This window comes from Octopus sinensis, linkage group LG14 (assembly GCF_006345805.1).
Source record: "Octopus sinensis linkage group LG14, ASM634580v1, whole genome shotgun sequence".
NCBI classification, from domain to species: domain Eukaryota; kingdom Metazoa; phylum Mollusca; class Cephalopoda; order Octopoda; family Octopodidae; genus Octopus; species Octopus sinensis.
The window spans coordinates 64,016,904-64,036,104 of NC_043010.1; the positions used below are offsets into that span (position 1 = coordinate 64,016,904).

Consider the following 19,201-nt stretch of genomic DNA (forward strand, 5'->3'; position numbering starts at 1 on the left):
CATCAACCGATTGTGGCCGTTGCCAGCCTCCCCGGGCACCTGTGCCGGTGGTACGTAAAAAGCACCCACTACACTCAAGGAGTGGTTGGCGTTAGGAAGGGCATCCAGCTGTAGAAACACTGCCAGATAAGACTGGAGCCTGGTGCAGCCTCCTGGCTTCCCAGACTCTGGTCAAACCGTCCAACCCATGCTAGCATGGAAAACGGATGTTAAACGATGATGATGATATATATATATATATTATCATCATATGACCATTTATGAAGGTTCAAGATTTGTAAATAGGCAGAGAGCTACATCTATTTACTGCTGCAAATTGTTGGATAATGAAGTAGACCGTAGAAAGGTTATTGGTAACACTAGAGTCTGCTCAATTCATATCCCATTTATCATTTAATGTCCATGTTCCATACTGGCACAGTTTGAACTGCCTTTATATACATAGTGATGAGTGCTATGCTCAAAACATTTGATTTTTCTCATCATCATGCTAGCTTATTCTAGTTGGTCAACTTGGTGGATTCCACAGGGCTGATGTTCCTGCGAGGAAAACGTGGGCCTGGTGATTAGTGTGGGACCTGGTGGGGTGGACACAATACAGGTGATGAGAGAAAGTGAGACGAATAAGCAGGCAGTAACCTGAGTGAAGGTGGTACAATGTCGACTCAGCTCCAAGTAAAAGGGGCCCATTGTAGTTACAGAGCAGAGACAGCATGACTGAGGACTAGTTTGGAATGTGCTGGTAACATTATGCTCATCAGTTGAGTGACCTTTCTTATTATTGTACAAAGTACTTGTTGATATATTCCATCTGTAGTTTTCTTGGATTTTAGTTTCACAACAGATGTACATACCATTAATAATTTATCTCCACCCATATATACATACTGTCTTGATTTTGTCTATCTACACACACACACACGCTATATAACATCATCATCATCATCATCATCATTTAATACCCTTTTCCATGCTGGCATAAATTGGATGGTTTGGTAGGAGCTGGTGAGCTGATGGGCCAAGCAAGACTGTCTGCTTTGGCATGGTTTCTATAGCTGGATGCCTTTCCAAATGCCAATCACATACCAGAGTTTACGAGGCATGTTTTACATGGCACCGGCATCAGTGAGGTGATAAGGTAACTTGCAAGACAAGAGCCTTTTAACTGGGTGGGGTGGGGTGTAGTACTGAAGCAGTAGCTTTGTGCTGAGTGCAGAATGATTAGTGTATGAATAGAGAGATAAAGACATGTGTCTTGCAGTAGAGGAGATACACGGATACTGCAGTTGAAAGATATAGATAGATAGATAGATAGAGAAAGAGAGAAAGAGAGAGAGGGAGAGATGGGGGTATATAAGTGAAGTGGTTTAGAGGATTGGATAAAGAGATACATATTGTATTGTTTTTTATTTCTCTACACAAACACATACTGCTTGTTCCTATTTGCACACATGTATACAAAATATTGTTTTCATGTATGTATATATCAAGTTTCAACTAGTTTATATCTATATATATATATCTATCTATCTATGTATATATATCTATGTATATATATATATATATATATATATATATATACATCTTGGGAACAGGTGTGCCTGTGTGATTAAGAAGCTAGCTTCTGAAACATGCAGCCATAAGTTCAGTCCCACTATGTGGAACCTTACCATGCCCTGGACTGATCAAATCCTTGTGAGTGGATTTAGTGGATGGAAACTGGAAGAGATCCATTGTATATATCATAGAAGCATGACTTTGAATTTTGGGACTCACAGAGGCAATGACTGGAGACCGAGAACTTTGGCAATGTGCTGTGCTTGAGAGGACCTATGAGGCCAAGGGCACCAGTGCTGGTGGCATGTAATGAACATCTCTTGAATGTTGGGCCTCCTGGAGGCGAAGTGGCTGAGTTCCTTTCGAGTGTTGGGCATCACAGAGGCCATGACTGAGACCTTTGGCATTATATTGTGCTTGAGAAGAAGACCCATCAAACCAAGCAAAATCGCAGTCGTGGCAGATACTGGTGTTATGCAAATTGGCACCTGTGCTGGTGGCATGCAAACACACCCCAGTGTCATATAAATGGCTCTTGTGTTAGTGGCACGTAAAAGCACCCATTACACTCTCAGAGTGGTTGGCATTAAGAAGGGCATCCAACTGTAAAATACCGTGCCAAATCAGATTGGAACCTGGTGCAGCCTTCCAAGATGCCAGCCCAGTCAAACTGGCCAACCCATGCCAGCATGGACAATGGATGTTAAATGATGATGATGAGGGAAACGATGTTCATTTCTACCCTTTCTTGAAAAACATTTATGACCATATGTGGAAATATTACCTTTCCTGGAAACAGATAAGGGTTGATAACAGGAAGGGCATGGGGCCATAGAAAATCTACCTCAACAAATTCCACCAGACCCATTCCAGAATGGGAAAGTAGCTATTTAAGTGATGATGATGATGATGATATTGTCTCAATTCAGCAAACTAAGTAAGTAACAGGTTTTTCTAAGGACGTTTCCTTTTAGAGACTCGTCCTCTCCAGGGAGGAAATTATGATGTACTGATCATGTAAGTTTTGTAATCTATGGAAAGATTAAAGATGAATTCAGCTGTCAATATTTTGGTGCATACATGACACACTCTGAAGTTTGTCACTGTATTATGTTGTTTTATAAACACTTAATATAGTAGTTATGATGAACTAAGCATGTGATAATCAAACTGATGCCTTTGTTTCATGCATTTACTTGGACAACATTATATAATGTTATCCAAGAAATTAAAGAAGGTTCAGAAAATTCACTAAACATTGCACAAAGTAATTTCTTTTCACATATATTAAACCATATTCATACCATCAACCTAAGCCATAACTGGCTCTTTATGCATGCATAAACCAGTGCATAGGTGTAATTGTAACAAAAAGACAGAAATGGAGAGAGACCTTTCCTTCAGCTAGTTTGATAATATAAAAATAGCATGTACTTACAGTGGTACTAGTTGGACTGAAGCCATTTATTGCAGTAGTCTGAGGAGACATGGAGAAGATCTGTCTTCGCTCAGGTGAGTCACTGTAGAATGCTCTATCCTGATCATCAGGCTTGGCATAATGGACAAAATACTGGCAAATGTGGGTGTAAGTATCCCCATCTTTTGAGGGGTCGTTGCCATAGACCTCCAAGCCGTACTCTCCAGGTTCAGGTAGTTTGGCGCTGACAGCAATGTTGTTTGGCTCATCTTTATCAGATACAAGCTCCTCAAGTTCATCGGGACCTTTCCCTTGCTTGCGTAGTTTGCAAAGAATATGGGCAGGGCGAGTCTTCTTGAAGCTGAGCTTCACATTACCATCAGTGGTGGTGATGACAGGGTCTTCATGTGATGGAATAAGCCCAAGCTGGTCAACTGGAACACTGGGACCCCAGTTGCTGTCTGAGCAAGGTGGCATCGGGGCAGCGTCATCTGAGCCTTTATCAGCAACAACCTAGGAAGAAAAGTCAAAGTCAGTATTATCTTCTTAGAGTGATATTGAAGAATTACATATACAATAAAGGTAGCTAAGACTAGAAAAGAAAGGGTAAATCTATGTCATATGAGAAGAAGCAAGCTTACAGCATGGACTGTCCACAGAGGTATCATGGAACTGATTTGGTTGTAATTAGTTATATTGGTTACATAATTAGTTGAGAAGGTTTGACATCTATACTTCAAACCAAACTTTTCACTAAACTCTAGTTTTCACAAGTGAATAATTCTTTCATTGTTCTAATCCGCTCTGGCACCAGATTGGTGGAACAAGAGAAATTTTGAAGAATTATCAAGAAACATTTAACAAACAAGTCTTCCACTGCAATATCTCCCTAAATATTTGAAATTCACTTGTAACAAGAATATTACTATTGTCAATAAACATTAAGCTTCACTGACTGAGCCAAGCAGAGACAGGATCAATAATGTACTTTGTTTCCAACCACTGTCAACAATTATTTCCAACTACTAACAACAGTCAAGAGTTGATGGTGTTGTGTATGGAGAGATTTTGAACAAATGGTATGAGTGTCTAGAACTCAAACATATGAAAAAAAAAAAGGGGGCTTCAACTTGTAGAATTTGAAACAAGGGATAAATAGAGAGGAAACATTTTATAATGTCTAGAGAGAAATGTTTCACAAACATACACGGGCACTGGATATATATATATATATATATAGAGAGAGAGAGAGAGAGAGAGATACTAACCTTATACTCTGCTGATGCAGTGTAGACATTTTTCACACCAACATCACCAGTGAGAAGTTGAGCGAAAATGGTCAAGTAATAGGAGCCTTGTTTTGGTGCTCGGAAGATGAGAATAACCTGATTGTCATGAGTGAGTTGCAGGACAAAGTCCTTCATCTTGCGACCATTAAAGACTTCTTCTTTAGTTTCAGCATCAATTACTTTGTAACTGAAAGTAGTTGGTTTGATGAAGCCAACAGCCAGAGAAAGGCGGCCTCCAGTTGTTTCAATCACACCCTTTTGATGAGACTGGAAAAACATGCCACACTTGAAGAAGTAGGATTTGACCAGTGGCAGTTCCTGAAACTCAGCCAGGCTCAGTGGGTGGGTAAGAAGTTGCCATTCTGGCCTGTGGGCCCAGTGACTGTAGATCAGTTGTTCAGGATCAGTCAAGAAGTAGAAATCATCGTATTCATACACCTAGTAATAATAATAATAATAATAATAATAACAAAAAATTCAAATATGAGCATGTAATAATGATAATAAAATATATTATATATAAATAATAACAATAATACTAATGAAAAATTTCAAATTTTGGCACAAGGCCAGCAACTTTATGGGGAGAGAGTTCATCAATTTTATTGATCCCCCTGTATTACTTCAGACCGTAAAAACCTGTAAGAAATGCTGCTAAGAATATTGTCCAATGCATTAATGATTTTGCCAAGGTATTGTCCAGATCAAAAGGATATACATGGTGAGAGGATAACAGTTGATTTAACGAACCCCAGTACATGACTGGTATTTCTTTTAGAGAAGGATGAACAGCAAAATCAGCTCTGTGGGATTTGAATCTAAAATGTACAGAGACATAACTAAATATAGTAAGGCACTCTACTAATTCTGCTAAACAGTAGTGATTTCCACCATTAAAACATGGCCAGAATTTAAGGAAGAGGCAGATATAGCTAACTGAATGGACCCTATTACATGAATTGTACCTATTTTATTCCCTCCACCCCAGGTTGAAATGTCAAGTAGACTCCAGCAAGATTTTAACTATCTTTACTCCATCACTTTAATAGAAGTTTCCAAACTTAGGGAGAAGGCCACAAATTTTCTAGGAGAGGACAGTCACCTAAAATTGACTATAGTGTCTATTTTACCAAGGTAGTGTTTATTATATGTCCTTTCATCAATATATAGTCTTATACTTAAATGAAAGCCAAAATAAACCGTGACAGGATTTGAACTCAGAATGTAAAGGGATGTAACTAAATAGTGCTATCACAATCATCTCTGCCATTCACTGCTTTCTCCCTATGCAAATTCTTTCTTATATAACTATAAGGCCAGAAATTTAGAGGAAAGGAGTTAGTTGATTAAATCTACTCCAGTACTATATTGGTATTTAACAATCCTAGAAGAATGAAAAGTAATGCTGATCTTGGTGGGATTTGAACTCAGAATGTAAAGAATTGTAGTGAAATACTGCAAAATGTTTTATCCAATGCTCTAAGAATTTTTGTCAGCCTACCATCTTTCCTTACCCTAACAACAACATAATATTAATATCAATATTATTATTAATAATAATAACTGCTCTGATGCAGCACCAGGCAATGGCTCTCGTGGCTTCTGATCTTAACTGATTGGAAGTGTTATCATGTACATTGTTTCGTCTTGGTATAAAAGATGGGCTACAGCAAATATTCTGCTCAATACCACAGATTTGCTTGTCAGTTGTTTGACCTTAATCAGTTGAGCAAGTCCCTTGGTGGCTGACGATATGTGCATCTCTGATCACGAGCAGAAGTAGTGGGGGAACATCATAGTCATATGTTGAGAGGGATTCTTTGGGGCTTGACTAATTCACCTCTGGAAACATGGGTGTTTCATTCAACATCCTTAAACAACCCTTATTCAGGGACCTTTTGAGCGGGATGGGTTATTCGACCAGAAGAAAATTCTAACTGGGCCCCACTGGCGATATGAGATCACTATGTTGTGCACATATGGTTGTATGTGCCTGGTGTACCCTTATCAGACGGGTAGTCATGATGGGTATACTGGACTTCGTATATTTTACCCCAGTGTCACTTTGATGGCATGCACTGATCTCTCACTCAATAATAATAGTAATACTGCTTGCATTTTTAATTTTCATGTTGTCATATACTGAATATTACATCTAAATAAAGGTTTTGATTCCACAGACAATTGAAAAAAAATTTCAGACAATTTGTCAAACCATATTGAATGTTTTGTAAAGTAAGCTATGACCACATCTCACTCTTATTATCAACTAGCAGCATAGCCCGGCGTTGCCCGGGTATGTAAGAGCCCCTAGTAGGCAACGACTAATCCCAATCTAGTCCTTTCCCTCTAGGGAATGAAGACGCATGTGTAGGTTGCAATGTCTTCTCTTCACTCCCAAATAACTATCAAACAGCTATCGATAATTCAACCCAACCAATTCATACCAGGAAGAAATTACATTCGAGACTTTACCCCCAACACTGCCACTTCTGCTAATAGCTGCTGCAGCCGCAAGTTATTTGAATACTTTTTTGTTTATACTTTCTTTATAACTACCACCCCAAACGTTTTACCTTAAATTTTTGACGTACCCTAAGGGTCCTCGGACACTACTTGCAAACTCTTGGTTTATTATAAACCGCTTTCTCTAGTTCCAACCACTCTGCCAAGCTATGTTACTCTATCAGTAGTTCCTAACTTTTCACCATAGAGACCCACTTTGGCAAATTAATAACCTTTCACGAACCTTTTTTTTTTTTAAACAAACATATTCTCACGGGATGCACATAACATTTGAGGTTTCCTTTGAGAAATATTCTCCCCTTTTTTGCAAGCTCCAAATGTTGTGCTGTATCTTTTTATGCCTATGTCATATTGTATAACACATGAACAGTTTATATTTTATCTAATATTTCAAGAGTAAAAGATTTTTGTTTTCATGATCCGTAATAGTTAGAGAACCCCTTTTGTAGCAGTTAGAATGCAGCTATTTAGGGCAGCTCTGATTGGACAGATTGTATTTTGGAAGTAGCCAATGAAATCACTACATGAAGAACCATAACCCTAAACCTGTTAGATAATTATACCTCACAAGAGGTTAGTTTTTTCTATACAGTGTAATATTGTCTAGACTGGACGGTTTGTCTTATGGTTTAGAACAGCGCTTCTTAAACTTTTTTCATTCATGACCTCATTTTTCATCACGAGTTTTTTCACGAGCCCAGGTATTAAATATGCATTTGTGAAATAACATATAAACTGAAATTCAAGTGTTTGAATTTAATTTGTGTGTGTGTGTGTGTGTGTGTGAGAGAGAGAGAATGTAGACCACAGAGGAAATCTTCTAAATGGTTGCTCAACCCTAATAGCAGTCAAATCTTTCTCAAAACACACCCTGCAGTCTTATCTAAGAACAAGACATTAACCAATATAGTACGGAATATCCTGGAAAAAGTGAAAAAAATGAGATGAGATGGTCATGGCTTGAATGCCCTAAATATGCTTCATCAGGCCAGCTTGGGGTTAAACATCATCATCATAATGTATAATCAAATGATTGTGAAATTCATAATTCTCAACTCTCACCTCAACGTACAGACCCAGGTCAGCCATGATTAAAAGCATTCCAACCATGACCATCCTGTCACTTTAGGACGCTGTATGAATACATCCGATATTTTTGTGCCTGTTTCTAACTTCAGATGACAAAGTGTGATTTTAGGGAGATTTAGCTGCTATTTGTAGCATATTGAGCGACTATGCAGAGGTTGCTTAGCAGTTATTGCAAGGGAGGTAATTCTCAAGTTACATATTGACAAAAGCAAAGACAATGCGGTTAAGAAGTTTGTTTCGAAACAACGTCGTTTCAGGTTCGAACCTATTGCACAGTAGCTTGTGAAAGTGTATTTTACTGTAGCACCAGGTTGACTAATATCTCCTGAGTGGAAATTGGTAGGCAAGAAACTGTACGGAAATCATACGTGTGTGTGTGTGAGGTTTAGTCAATCAAGTTAACCCCAGTATTTATTTTTTGAAGCTTGGTATTTATACTATGCAGTCTTTTCTACCATTAAGTTACAGGAAAGAAAGAGACCAACACACACACACACATATATATCTAGATACTAGCTTAAAAGCTGCACTATCGGCTCTTTCTGTTGATTGTTTTCAACCATCGCCACCACAACTGCCATACACACACCATTCAGACTTATGATGCCACCACCATCAACACCTTTGACTTTGCTACCTTCCCCTCCACCACCACTGTTTTGCACATCCCTTACTATCAACCGTCATGCTTGACCACCTCAGCTACCACCACCACCACTGCCACCTCCGCCTCTATCACAACTACAGCTCATACTATCACTATCACCCCATTACCATCTCAAATGTTAATCTACTACCGCCCTCACTGTCTCTATGCCTACTGTTACTCTCACCCCAGCAAGAGGAGTAGAAGAAGTGTCATTGAATAGAGAGAGAGAGAGAGGGGGGAGGTCAAAGTGTAACACACTGAAATTTGTTTTGGCATTTATTATTATAGATGACAGGCTTCTGTACAGTTTCTGTCAACCACCAGACACACGCAAGGTATTGGTTGGCCTTGGGCTATAGTAGGAAACACTGGTCTAAAACACCAGGCAGACGGTGAAATTGAAACCCTGTGGTTTGGGAGTAAAGTTCTCAACCACATGGCTATGCCTGCACCTATATTTGTTTATAATTTGTAATATGAAATAAATGTACTGAACTGTTGACATACAAAATAATGGCCCTGTATTTGAACTCAATGTCTTTGGATTGGTAGCCCAACAACACTGTATCCGCCCAGATAATCTACATGTTAATAATAAACAAATTTTATTGATGACTAACCAAGTTTTCTGGTTGATCTTTGTCAGAGACTAAATAACGAGTGGCCCAGTGAGAATCAACAAGATACCAGTTGTTGTCAATGTAGACTGCATTCCAACTGTGATTGTATTCAGTTCCCTTAAAAACATCTCCTGGACGGTAGTCTAGACCTTTGGCCAGTCCAGTGATCACGACAGAGTACAATCCAGAGTACCTGAAATTGAGAGAGAGGAAGAACATCAGTGCTTGTCAGGCGAAACACATTATATCATCATCATCATAATCATTTTTTTAAAGGGTTTCAGTCATTGAATTTTGGTTATATTGATGCATCACTAGCAACGTGTTTAAGCAATTATATTGGACACAGTGAATAGCTGAGTTCACCTATTGATTAGGGAACTAATTGTCTTTAAAAAGTAAATACAAGAAGGAACTATATCAACAGTACACATGCATGTATAAATGATGGCTTTCTTGAGAAACAAACTTCTTATCCAACACAGCCCTGCTTGCATATATACGTATGTCTGTGTATAGACACACACACACACACACACAAAATTATACAATGGTTGTCTACTCATGAGAAAGGAAGACCATCACCTTTGACTCAGCAGAACGTTGAGAATGTGTGTGTGTGTGAGAGAGAGAGAGAGAGAGAGAGAGAGAGAGAGGACTGCCCCTTCAGTTGGCTAGAGCACATTTTCAACAGAGTAGTCTAGAACAACACAAAATGATATGCCATACTCAAGTACATGACACACCATACAATCCAGGAATTGAACCTACAACCGCATGATTGTGAGCTCAGCATCCTAACTCTTAGGACACATGTCTTCACATGTGACAGCATAAACATATGAAAATAATGCGAAGTGATGTGGTGGCTCGCTGGTTATAAACCAAATAATATACTAAATGAAATTCACAACCTGCTGTGTATAACGTATGACTTGATGTGGCAGAGCCAGGATAGAGCTGCCAGGGTAGCACCACTGGCCAAATAAATATGATCGTGATGAGCCAACCAGCCTAGAAGTTGGTTGTTTTTAACCTGTTGTAGTTCTGTTTTGTGATAGGCTGTAAATAGGTACGGTAGTGTAGGAACAACTTGTTGCTATTGTATATACTAGCATCCATATCAGGTTAAAAGAGTGTTTTATTAAATTGCAGCACAGAGTTTAGCTCCTTCAGTGAGTATAACTGGGTGAAGGAGAAGTTTTACCAAAGTAAATTGTCCAAGATAAAATATAGGAAGACAAAGTCATCAATGGTGTCACCAATGTACTAAATATAAAATTCACAATGGTGCTTATTGGTGATTCTCTGACATCAGCTCAAGGCCACAAATGACGAAGAAAGAGAAGAATGTGTGTGGTTCTTGATTAGATCGTCCCACTTCCAGCATATGACTGACACTTATTTCATTAAAAAGATGTTGCCACTGGTTCAGCAGCTGATGTACATCAACAGGTGAGCTCTGTCGTACAAACTGATATGGTCCCAGAAATGTAAGGAGTCAGGGGTTACAAAAAATTACCCTTGTATATTAATTTTAATTCTTCCACTTCACCCAAAATCTCCTATTTTAACCCTTTAGCATTCAAAGAGGCCATATTCAGCCCAAATATTTCATCTGTTTTACATTCAAACTGGCCAGATCTGGCTTTTCACACCTACCCTACAATGTCATTCTAATCATAAACAATCCCACCACTGAAATCACAAAGCTACAAGATAATGCATGATCAATTTAGAACAATGTGAAGAAATAAGTATTACAGTCTGAATGCTAAAGGGTTAATGTTAAACCAAATCAGAAAACAATGGGCATCACTTACCCGCACATGGTCTCGAAAATGCGAGCATATGTCCCCTTTTTGTTTTTAAATGCTTCCAAAGTTTCTTCAGGACGACCTTTACCTTTTTCATAAGAAGCAAACTTGATGGTATACATATTCCTGGCCGTCATCCATCGGAAGATCACTCTGGAAGAAGGATAATAAAAAAAATATTATCAACATTGTTAGTATTAATTGTATGATGAGTAGAAAAAAAATGTAAGAGAGTATGGGACAGACATCAAGCTTGCAACTGTAGTGGGAAGGAGGAGGGGTGCAGTGTGGCCACATGGTAATTCAGCAATGATGGAAAGAAAGGGTGAATGTGGCGGGGTCAGTAATTGTTAATAAGAGTGACTACTTGGTAGATAACAGGGTGGGAGGGTATTTTATGTTTAAGGATAGCAGACATAGTACCACCATCATCACATTTATAAGGAAGTGTTGGCGGGAAGGGGTGAGACAGAAGTGGAGGTATTCCAGAGCAATAGGGTTCAGTTGATGAAAAAAGTACCCCTGCTGGTGCCACCTAAAAGCACCTGTGCCTGTACAACGTGAAAAGCCTGTGCCACGTGAAGGTGCCCATGCTGGTGCCATGTGAAAGCACCTATGGAAGCACTCCGTCGGTTACGACGATGAGGGTTCCGGTTGATCCGAATCAACGGAACAGCCTGCTCGTGAAATTAACGTGCAAGTGGCTGAGCACTCCACAGACACGTGTACCCTTAACGTAGTTCTCGGGGATATTCAGTGTGACACAGAGAGTGACAAGGCCGGCCCTTTGAAATACAGGTACAACAGAAACAGGAAGTAAGAGTGAGAGAAAGTTGTGGTGAAAGAGTACAGCAGGGATCACCACCATCCCCTGCCGGAGCCTTGTGGAGCTTTAGGTGTTTTCGCTCAATAAACACTCACAACGCCCAGTCTGGGAATCGAAACCGCGATCCTATGACCGCGAGTCCGCTGCCCTAACCACTGGGCCATTGCGCCTCAATGAAAGCACCTATACTGGTGCCATGTTAAAAGCACCCAGCACATTCTGTAAAGTGGTTGGCATTAGGAAGGGCATCCAGCCATAAAAACCATGTGAAAACAGACAAATGGAGCCTGGCCGGACAGCTGTCCAGCTCCAGTCGAACTGTCCAACCCAAGCCAGCATGGTAAGCAGACATTAAATGATGATGTATGAAAGTCTAGGTTGTTGTGTATTTGTTCAGTAATTAGTCAGAGACACGGATTTGGCTTTTGTTTTAATTTCTGGCTGTGTGGTAAGTAGCTTGCTAACCAACCACATGGTTCCGGGTTCAGTCCCACTGCGTGGCATCTTGGGCAAGTGTCTTCTGCTATAGCCCCGGGCCGACCAATGCCTTGTGAGTGAATTTGGTAGACGGAAACTGAAAGAAGCCTGTCGTATATATGTATGTGTGTGTGTTTGTGTGTCTGTGTTTGTCCCCCTAGCATTGCTTGACAACCGATGCTGGTGTGTTTACGTCCCCGTCACTTAGCGGTTCGGCAAAAGAGACCGATAGAATAAGTACTGGGCTTACAAAGAATAAGTCCCGGGGTCGATTTGCTCGACTAAAGGCGGTGCTCCAGCATGGCCGCAGTCAAATGACTGAAACAAGTAAAAGAGTAAAAGAGAGTAAAAGAGTACAGGAGTATAAATCCAATACAGAGCCATCATAAAGTATACAGCTCAGTGCACACACCACATGTACTAAAACCTAGCAGACAGAAACCATGTAGCACAGTGTAGTACACACATCACATGTAGTGCACTCCAATACAATCTCTTTGTAGCCTGAAACACTGCTTCTCATGTCCACTACACAGCCGTCATATACCATAGTGTTCATGTTCAATGCATATCCATCATGTAGGGCAGTCTGTATAACAGATAGTTACTAAGTAGTGCAAACCAGTACAGTCAACATATAACATAGTCCTGCACAGACATCGGATACCAACCTTGCTTTCTCTAACTCAGTGTTGAAGCCAGGCCTGACAATCAATTCATGAAGGAGTTCATCAAATGTATTGAAGTCCTTTTGGGCGACCTGAAGTTAGGGTGGAAAAATAAACATAGTTATAGTAATTGAGAGATTTATAGAAAAGAATACAGATTTACTTGAAACAGGTTAAACACATAGAGACAGACACACACACACACACACAAATAGAAACAGATATATGCACAGGCCCAAATAGACACACAGACACATGCATACCTAGAAACATACACACACAGATAGACAAACAATAATGAAATATGCAACTCACCTCGATGGCATGGCGATCAAGAAACTGGAAGTCATTAGGGTCCCTGTAGATGTAAAACTTACGGAACCTGGACCTGGTAGGAGGAGCTTTCAAAGGTGCATGTAGAACGTTCTTTTGTTCCATTGTTGGGTAGAGAACAGCAGCCGAAAGAGGGGACAATGGCTGTTGATAGAGCAGCTACCGATTTGAGGAGGAGGTTGTCTCACTTAACTGGAAATATAAACAATAATAATAATGATAACAAGAACAATAACTATGAAATTATCATCAACAATAATAACTGTTTCTTGTTTAAGCACAACATAAAACAATTTTGAAACTGAGAGGTCAATTATTACATTGACCCAATTTCATCACTGGTATGTTATTTTATGAAGCTTTTAAGGAAGGATAAACCAAATCAATCTTGGCAGGATTTGAACTCACAAAGAAACACTGCAAAACATTTTGCTGGACACTTAAATGATTTTGTCAACCTATATTAATGTTTCTGATTTATGCTTGAAACCAAGTTTTAAGGAGAAGTAGGTGAGTCGAGACTATTCAGTACTTCACTGGTGCTTATTTCACCAACCCCAGGGAGATGAAAGGTAAAGTTGACCTTGGCAGAATTTGAACTCACAATGCAAAGAGCCAGAAGAAACACTGCAAGAATAATTGTTTGTAACACAGGTGCAAGGCAAGAAATTTGGACGGAGGGATTAACCAATTAAATCAATCCCAGTGCAAAGCTGGTAGTTTATTTTAGCAACCCCAGAAGGAAGAAAGGCAGAATTGACACTGGGAGGATTTGAACACAAGAGAGTTGGTAGAAAAACTGTAAAGTATTTTATCCAACATTAATGATTTTCCCAATCTAATAATAATGTATATTGTGTTTTCATAATGATGTGCCAAATACCTACAAACCTTTAAATAATAATAAGCGTTTATCTCGTAATAATAATAATAATAATAATAATAATAGTAAGAGCACTCAGAGAGTGCAAACCCCTGCCAAGGCAACACCAATGCCCTCTCAATGATTAACCGGAGATGATTTTTAAAACGAGAATATCTGAAATAAACTTGACTGCTCTCACAAATGAAAATACTAAAAATGAACCCAACCACTCTCAAAAATTAAGTCAAAAAAACAAATCCAGAATCCTTATCCGGTACCTAAGGGTATGACCATTTGCCCAGTTGTTATTCTCCAGTTTACAAGCACGTAACATACAGATAGGCACCAGCAGATATCACATCAATTTACATGATGAATATATGATGAAATTATACCAACTATCCACATAGCAATAGCAAATGACTGATGTAGTCATGCAGAAGTGAGGAGAAGTGAGACGCTAAGGAATTACACTGATGTGGCTGTTAAATTAAAAATCTGAAGGTAGTTAAGGAATGTGCCTATCATCCCTTACATAATTAGTACAATTGGAATGATACATCATCCTTTCTCTGAAGAACATTGACAATTTACAAATAACATTAGATGTAGGCATCTTTCGGAAGACAGCGTTACTAAGATCTGTAAATATTCTCAGAGAATTCCAACACAACATTTATTAAATTTTTTTTATTAACAATGTTATGCATGTAACTCCAAAGTGCACCAAATTCATTTTTAGGAAAGGAAACTCAGTAAATTTCTGAAATCCTAAAAAAAAAATCATGATCATAACAATGATAATCCTTTCTTCTATAAGCACAAGGACTGAAATTTTGTGGGAGATGGACAGTTGATTACATTGCCTCCAGGTGTAACTGGTACTTCTTTCATTGATCCTGAAAGGATAAAAGGTACAGTCAACCTCAGCAGGATTTGAACTCAGAATATAAAGACCGATGAAATGCTGCTAATCATTTTATCTGGTAGCATGCTAATGATTCTGCTAGTCCACCACCTTAACAACAATCCTTTCTACTATAGGCATAAATGTATAATTGGTATTTATTTAAAAAAATAAAATTGACCTTGGCAGGATTTGAACACAGAATATAAAGGTGGATGAAATGTTGCTAAGCATTTTGTCAGGCATGCTAACAATTCTACCAGCTCACTGCCGCCGCCGCCGCACCAGGCTCCAATCTGATTTGGCAGAGTTTCTACAGCCCTTCCTAACGCCAACCACTACAAGAGTGTAGTGGGTGCTTATATATATATATATATATATACACACACACACACACATATATAATGAGAAGTAGTTAAGTCCTATCAGATAATGTTTGGCCTTGCAGTTATGATAAGAACTGTGTTGAAAAGATTGGCAATAAATCAAACTAAAAATCCATTCTATTGTGGACTACAGATAGGCATTAAAATGATGTTGAAGATGCTATTATTTTTTATGATCTATTCATCAGTTACTACCATTACTTAGTATTACATTTTGTAAGAGAGATTTGGTTGTTATTTCTAGTAGATTGAATGACTGCTATGGGATATCTCTGTTTGTTAGAGTTAGATGAAAAGTAATAATAGTTACTATCTGAAATTTTAACTCTGATTAAGTTTGAGGTGCTGAATTTAGATATCATGTAGGAAGAGCATCCAGCCAACAGTAAAGAACAGGCCAAAGATAATGTGACATGCAACGGCAAAGTTAGCTGCTGTTTCTGTGATGTTCTGTGAGCCAGATGATGGAAGACAGCAATGGCCAGTGCAGCATTGAGACATGTCCAACCCAGACCAGTAGAAAAGAACTGAACAAAAAAAAAAAAGATGCTGCTTTTACAAGAATAGTTTTATGTCAAATCAAGCGGGAATGATTAGCTCCATGGAAGTGTAAGAATAAACAGTTGTGATATTCATACCTTTCCCAAAGGATTAATGGTGCAAATGGGAGCAAAACTTCAAAGGTGCCTCACTGCCCAGAGTAAAATGCCAAAATACAGAAAAGAATTAAATTAGAATATCTGGAGTTGGTGAGTGAGGGCGAATGGTAGAGACAGACACAGTTACATTACACACACATAAATATACATTCAATAGCAGTTAGGCAAAGGAGAGGTAGTGCTACTGCTATGTGGTTTGGTACATACAGACAGACTGTTTAAAAATTAACTAGAACAAAAATAGTCGAAAACAGCAACAAAAATTTAGTTAACCGACTTTTTTTTTTCTTTCCTCTCTTGGGCGGGGCTGAAGTTTTACTGCTCCCCACTCACACCTTCTCTTACTGATATATATCTCCACCCACTTAAGATATATTATATCACATACAGACTCACAAACTCCCTATAATAATATTGGCTTTAAATTTTGGCACAAGGCCTGCAATTCCGGGGAGGGTCTAAGTCGATTACATGGTATTTATTTTATCGATCCCAAGAGGATGAACGGCAATGTCGACCTCAGCAGAATTTGAACTCAGAACGTTCAGACGGACGGTGTACTAACGGTTCTGCCAGCTCGCTATAATAATATCGAAATGATATTGCATTTCGTTTGAGGTGACGTAAATAATAGTAAATGATTTCTAATTGGAATCAAAACATACGCCTGGCCCGCAGCTCGCTGTTTCTGCTCCTCAACAACACTTATTTGCACTGTCTTCTTAACTGAAGACGGGACCTTTGGTTTAGCTTGCGTAACATTGCCAACAAGATTGTCCATGTTCAACTAGAGTGAAACCACGTGGTGGTAATAACAGTTTGTTCCTTTCATCTTTTATTTCTGGAATATACATTATGAATTGCACTGCACCTAACAAATGTCACCTGTCTCGACTAACCATCATAAATATATTTATGACAAAAACTGTTGTTGTTTCTTCTCTTACAAAAGCATTGAAGATATGTTATGGGAGAGACGGCGAGAGTTGTGTGGCGTCCATGCTAAAGCATGAATAAAACCTCAAAGGATTACGAAAGTTGGCAATATGTGTATTTACATTGGGTGGAAAGATGTTAAAACCGAAGTTGATTGCTAAGGGAATGACTGAGGTAGCTTAAATACTGAATGAATGCCTAGTTGTTGCTTTGATCAAGCGGGCCTATGATCAAAAGCTTTCTAGTTTAACGCCGTTTTCCTTTGTTTAGACAATGTACCCAAGCCTACACTGTCTAAAAAGAAGGAAGATATGGATTTTATTTTTAGCAGGTCGTTAGATCTGCGCGACACTCCCCTCATTGGCTCCTAAAATATATAGTGTTATTTATTTGCAGTGCTACAACTGCTTAAAAAATATATATAAATCTAAAAAGACAGCTCAGGTAGGTGAAATAAAATATTAAGATTATAGTTCAATGTGTGTTTAAAAGAGATTAAACGATGTAATTGATCTGAGGGAAGCAACGAAGCAAAGCTCAACTGAATAACGTGTTTAAGGAGGAGGTTGGCATCGACCGAATACATCTCGATGCTTCGAGGAGGACTGGGGATAAAGGATTAAAGGAAACAACAACGCTGCTGGAACAATATTGATAATCTTTTTGTTTAAAAAGGGAAACATGAGACAGAGTAGGTGCTGGATTAATGAGACACAGCCTGAATAAAATGCCTTACAGTATGTTGTGGTTTCCCTCTTGATTCCGGGTTCAAATAACGACGGATTCAACGTTGCCTTTCACCCGCATCAAGGGATATAAAATAAGCTTCGGTAGTATACTAGGTGTGTTTCAGTTGACAATCCAGGTAAACAAATCAGTGTAACAGACTAAAATATATTCTATGATGAAAGTGAAAACATAGAAGATTTACGAAACGCTTCTGGCGAAAAAATAGTTCAAGTTTAGGTTTCAGGGGAAATAACTGAGGAGAATTTGAGCATTGCTATCTCAGTTATGTCCCTTTATTGATTAGTGGTTATGTCAGCATTGAAGCAGAAAGTTTGTATGAAAATCTTCCTAAATAAAAATCGAAATTAATCTCTATCCCCGTTCTCGGCAGTGAAGCAGTCCTGGAATTAGACACAACCTAAATAAACTACAATGTAGGGTCTCAGATCTACAAGGGCCTCGAAATAATTGATAGGCGTATGTTCTCAGTTTTTTTTGTGCGACCTGGTGTATTCTTTTAAAGAAAGGGCCTCCGACCTTTTTGCACAGAATAAAGCCTCACCAAGTCTACATTCGGTATTAGAGTCATAATCAAGAACATAAGGCATGAAGGTCACAAACCTACATTTTACGGCTGTCAGAAATGTAAGCACTCTCCTCCTCACATCACACACACAATCACGAGTGGACAGACGAAAGAGTGTGGCACTTGACACATTTGATAGGCGTTACTAGGATTTTAAATAACAGTTTGACTTATCTTCCTTTTATTTTTACTTGTTTCAGTCATTAGATTACGGCCATGCTGGAGCACCACCTTGAATTTTTAGTCGAATTAATCGACCCTCCTGTGCCTTTCTTTTTAAGCCTGATACTTATTCTATCGGTAACTTTTGCCAAACTGCTAATGTTACGGGGACGTAAGCAAACCAACACCGACTGTCAAGTGGTGGTGGGGCCAAACACAAACATCCATCCATCCATCCATCTTTCTCTCTATCTATACGGCAGGCTTCCTTCAGTTTCCGTCTACCAAATCCACTCACAAAGCTTTGGCAGAAGACACTTGCCCAATGTGCTATAGATTGGGACTGATCCTGGGACCATATGGTTGGGAAGCAAACTTCTTACCACAACCATGCCTGCCCCCCTCCTCCCCACACTTATTTTATACAGAGACACACAGACACCCACCGAATCTAGTGAAAACATACCCACTCTGAGTTCCATACGAACTGCAATGAAAATCCAAAAGAATTGGATCATTTCCTTTTTGTACAGATTATGGTATTGTAATTATAAAAATATTTGACTAATTTCAATGTTGTTTTATGACACTTGTTTACTCATCCCTCTACCCCGCCTCTTCCCTCATACGCCCCCCCCCACCTTGTTATATCCATGTCATTAAAACTGACAGATGTAATAATAATAATAGATGTTTTTTTTTT

At 39.0% G+C, this 19,201-nt stretch overlaps 1 protein-coding gene across 1 annotated transcript in view; it reads right to left on the reverse strand.

Moving 5' to 3' along the window:
- The window catches only part of LOC115218879, an 87,894-nt gene that overhangs the window by 34,548 nt on the left and 34,145 nt on the right, over positions 1-19,201 (reverse strand). The window contains exons 2-7 of the mRNA XM_029788863.2: positions 13,251-13,460; positions 12,939-13,027; positions 10,971-11,117; positions 9,148-9,340; positions 4,243-4,701; positions 2,996-3,487 (exon numbers count right to left, since the gene is read on the reverse strand). Coding sequence (XP_029644723.1) covers positions 2,996-3,487; positions 4,243-4,701; positions 9,148-9,340; positions 10,971-11,117; positions 12,939-13,027; positions 13,251-13,373 — 1,503 coding nt within the window. The 5' untranslated portion in view covers positions 13,374-13,460. The remainder of the gene's footprint in view (positions 1-2,995; positions 3,488-4,242; positions 4,702-9,147; positions 9,341-10,970; positions 11,118-12,938; positions 13,028-13,250; positions 13,461-19,201) is intronic.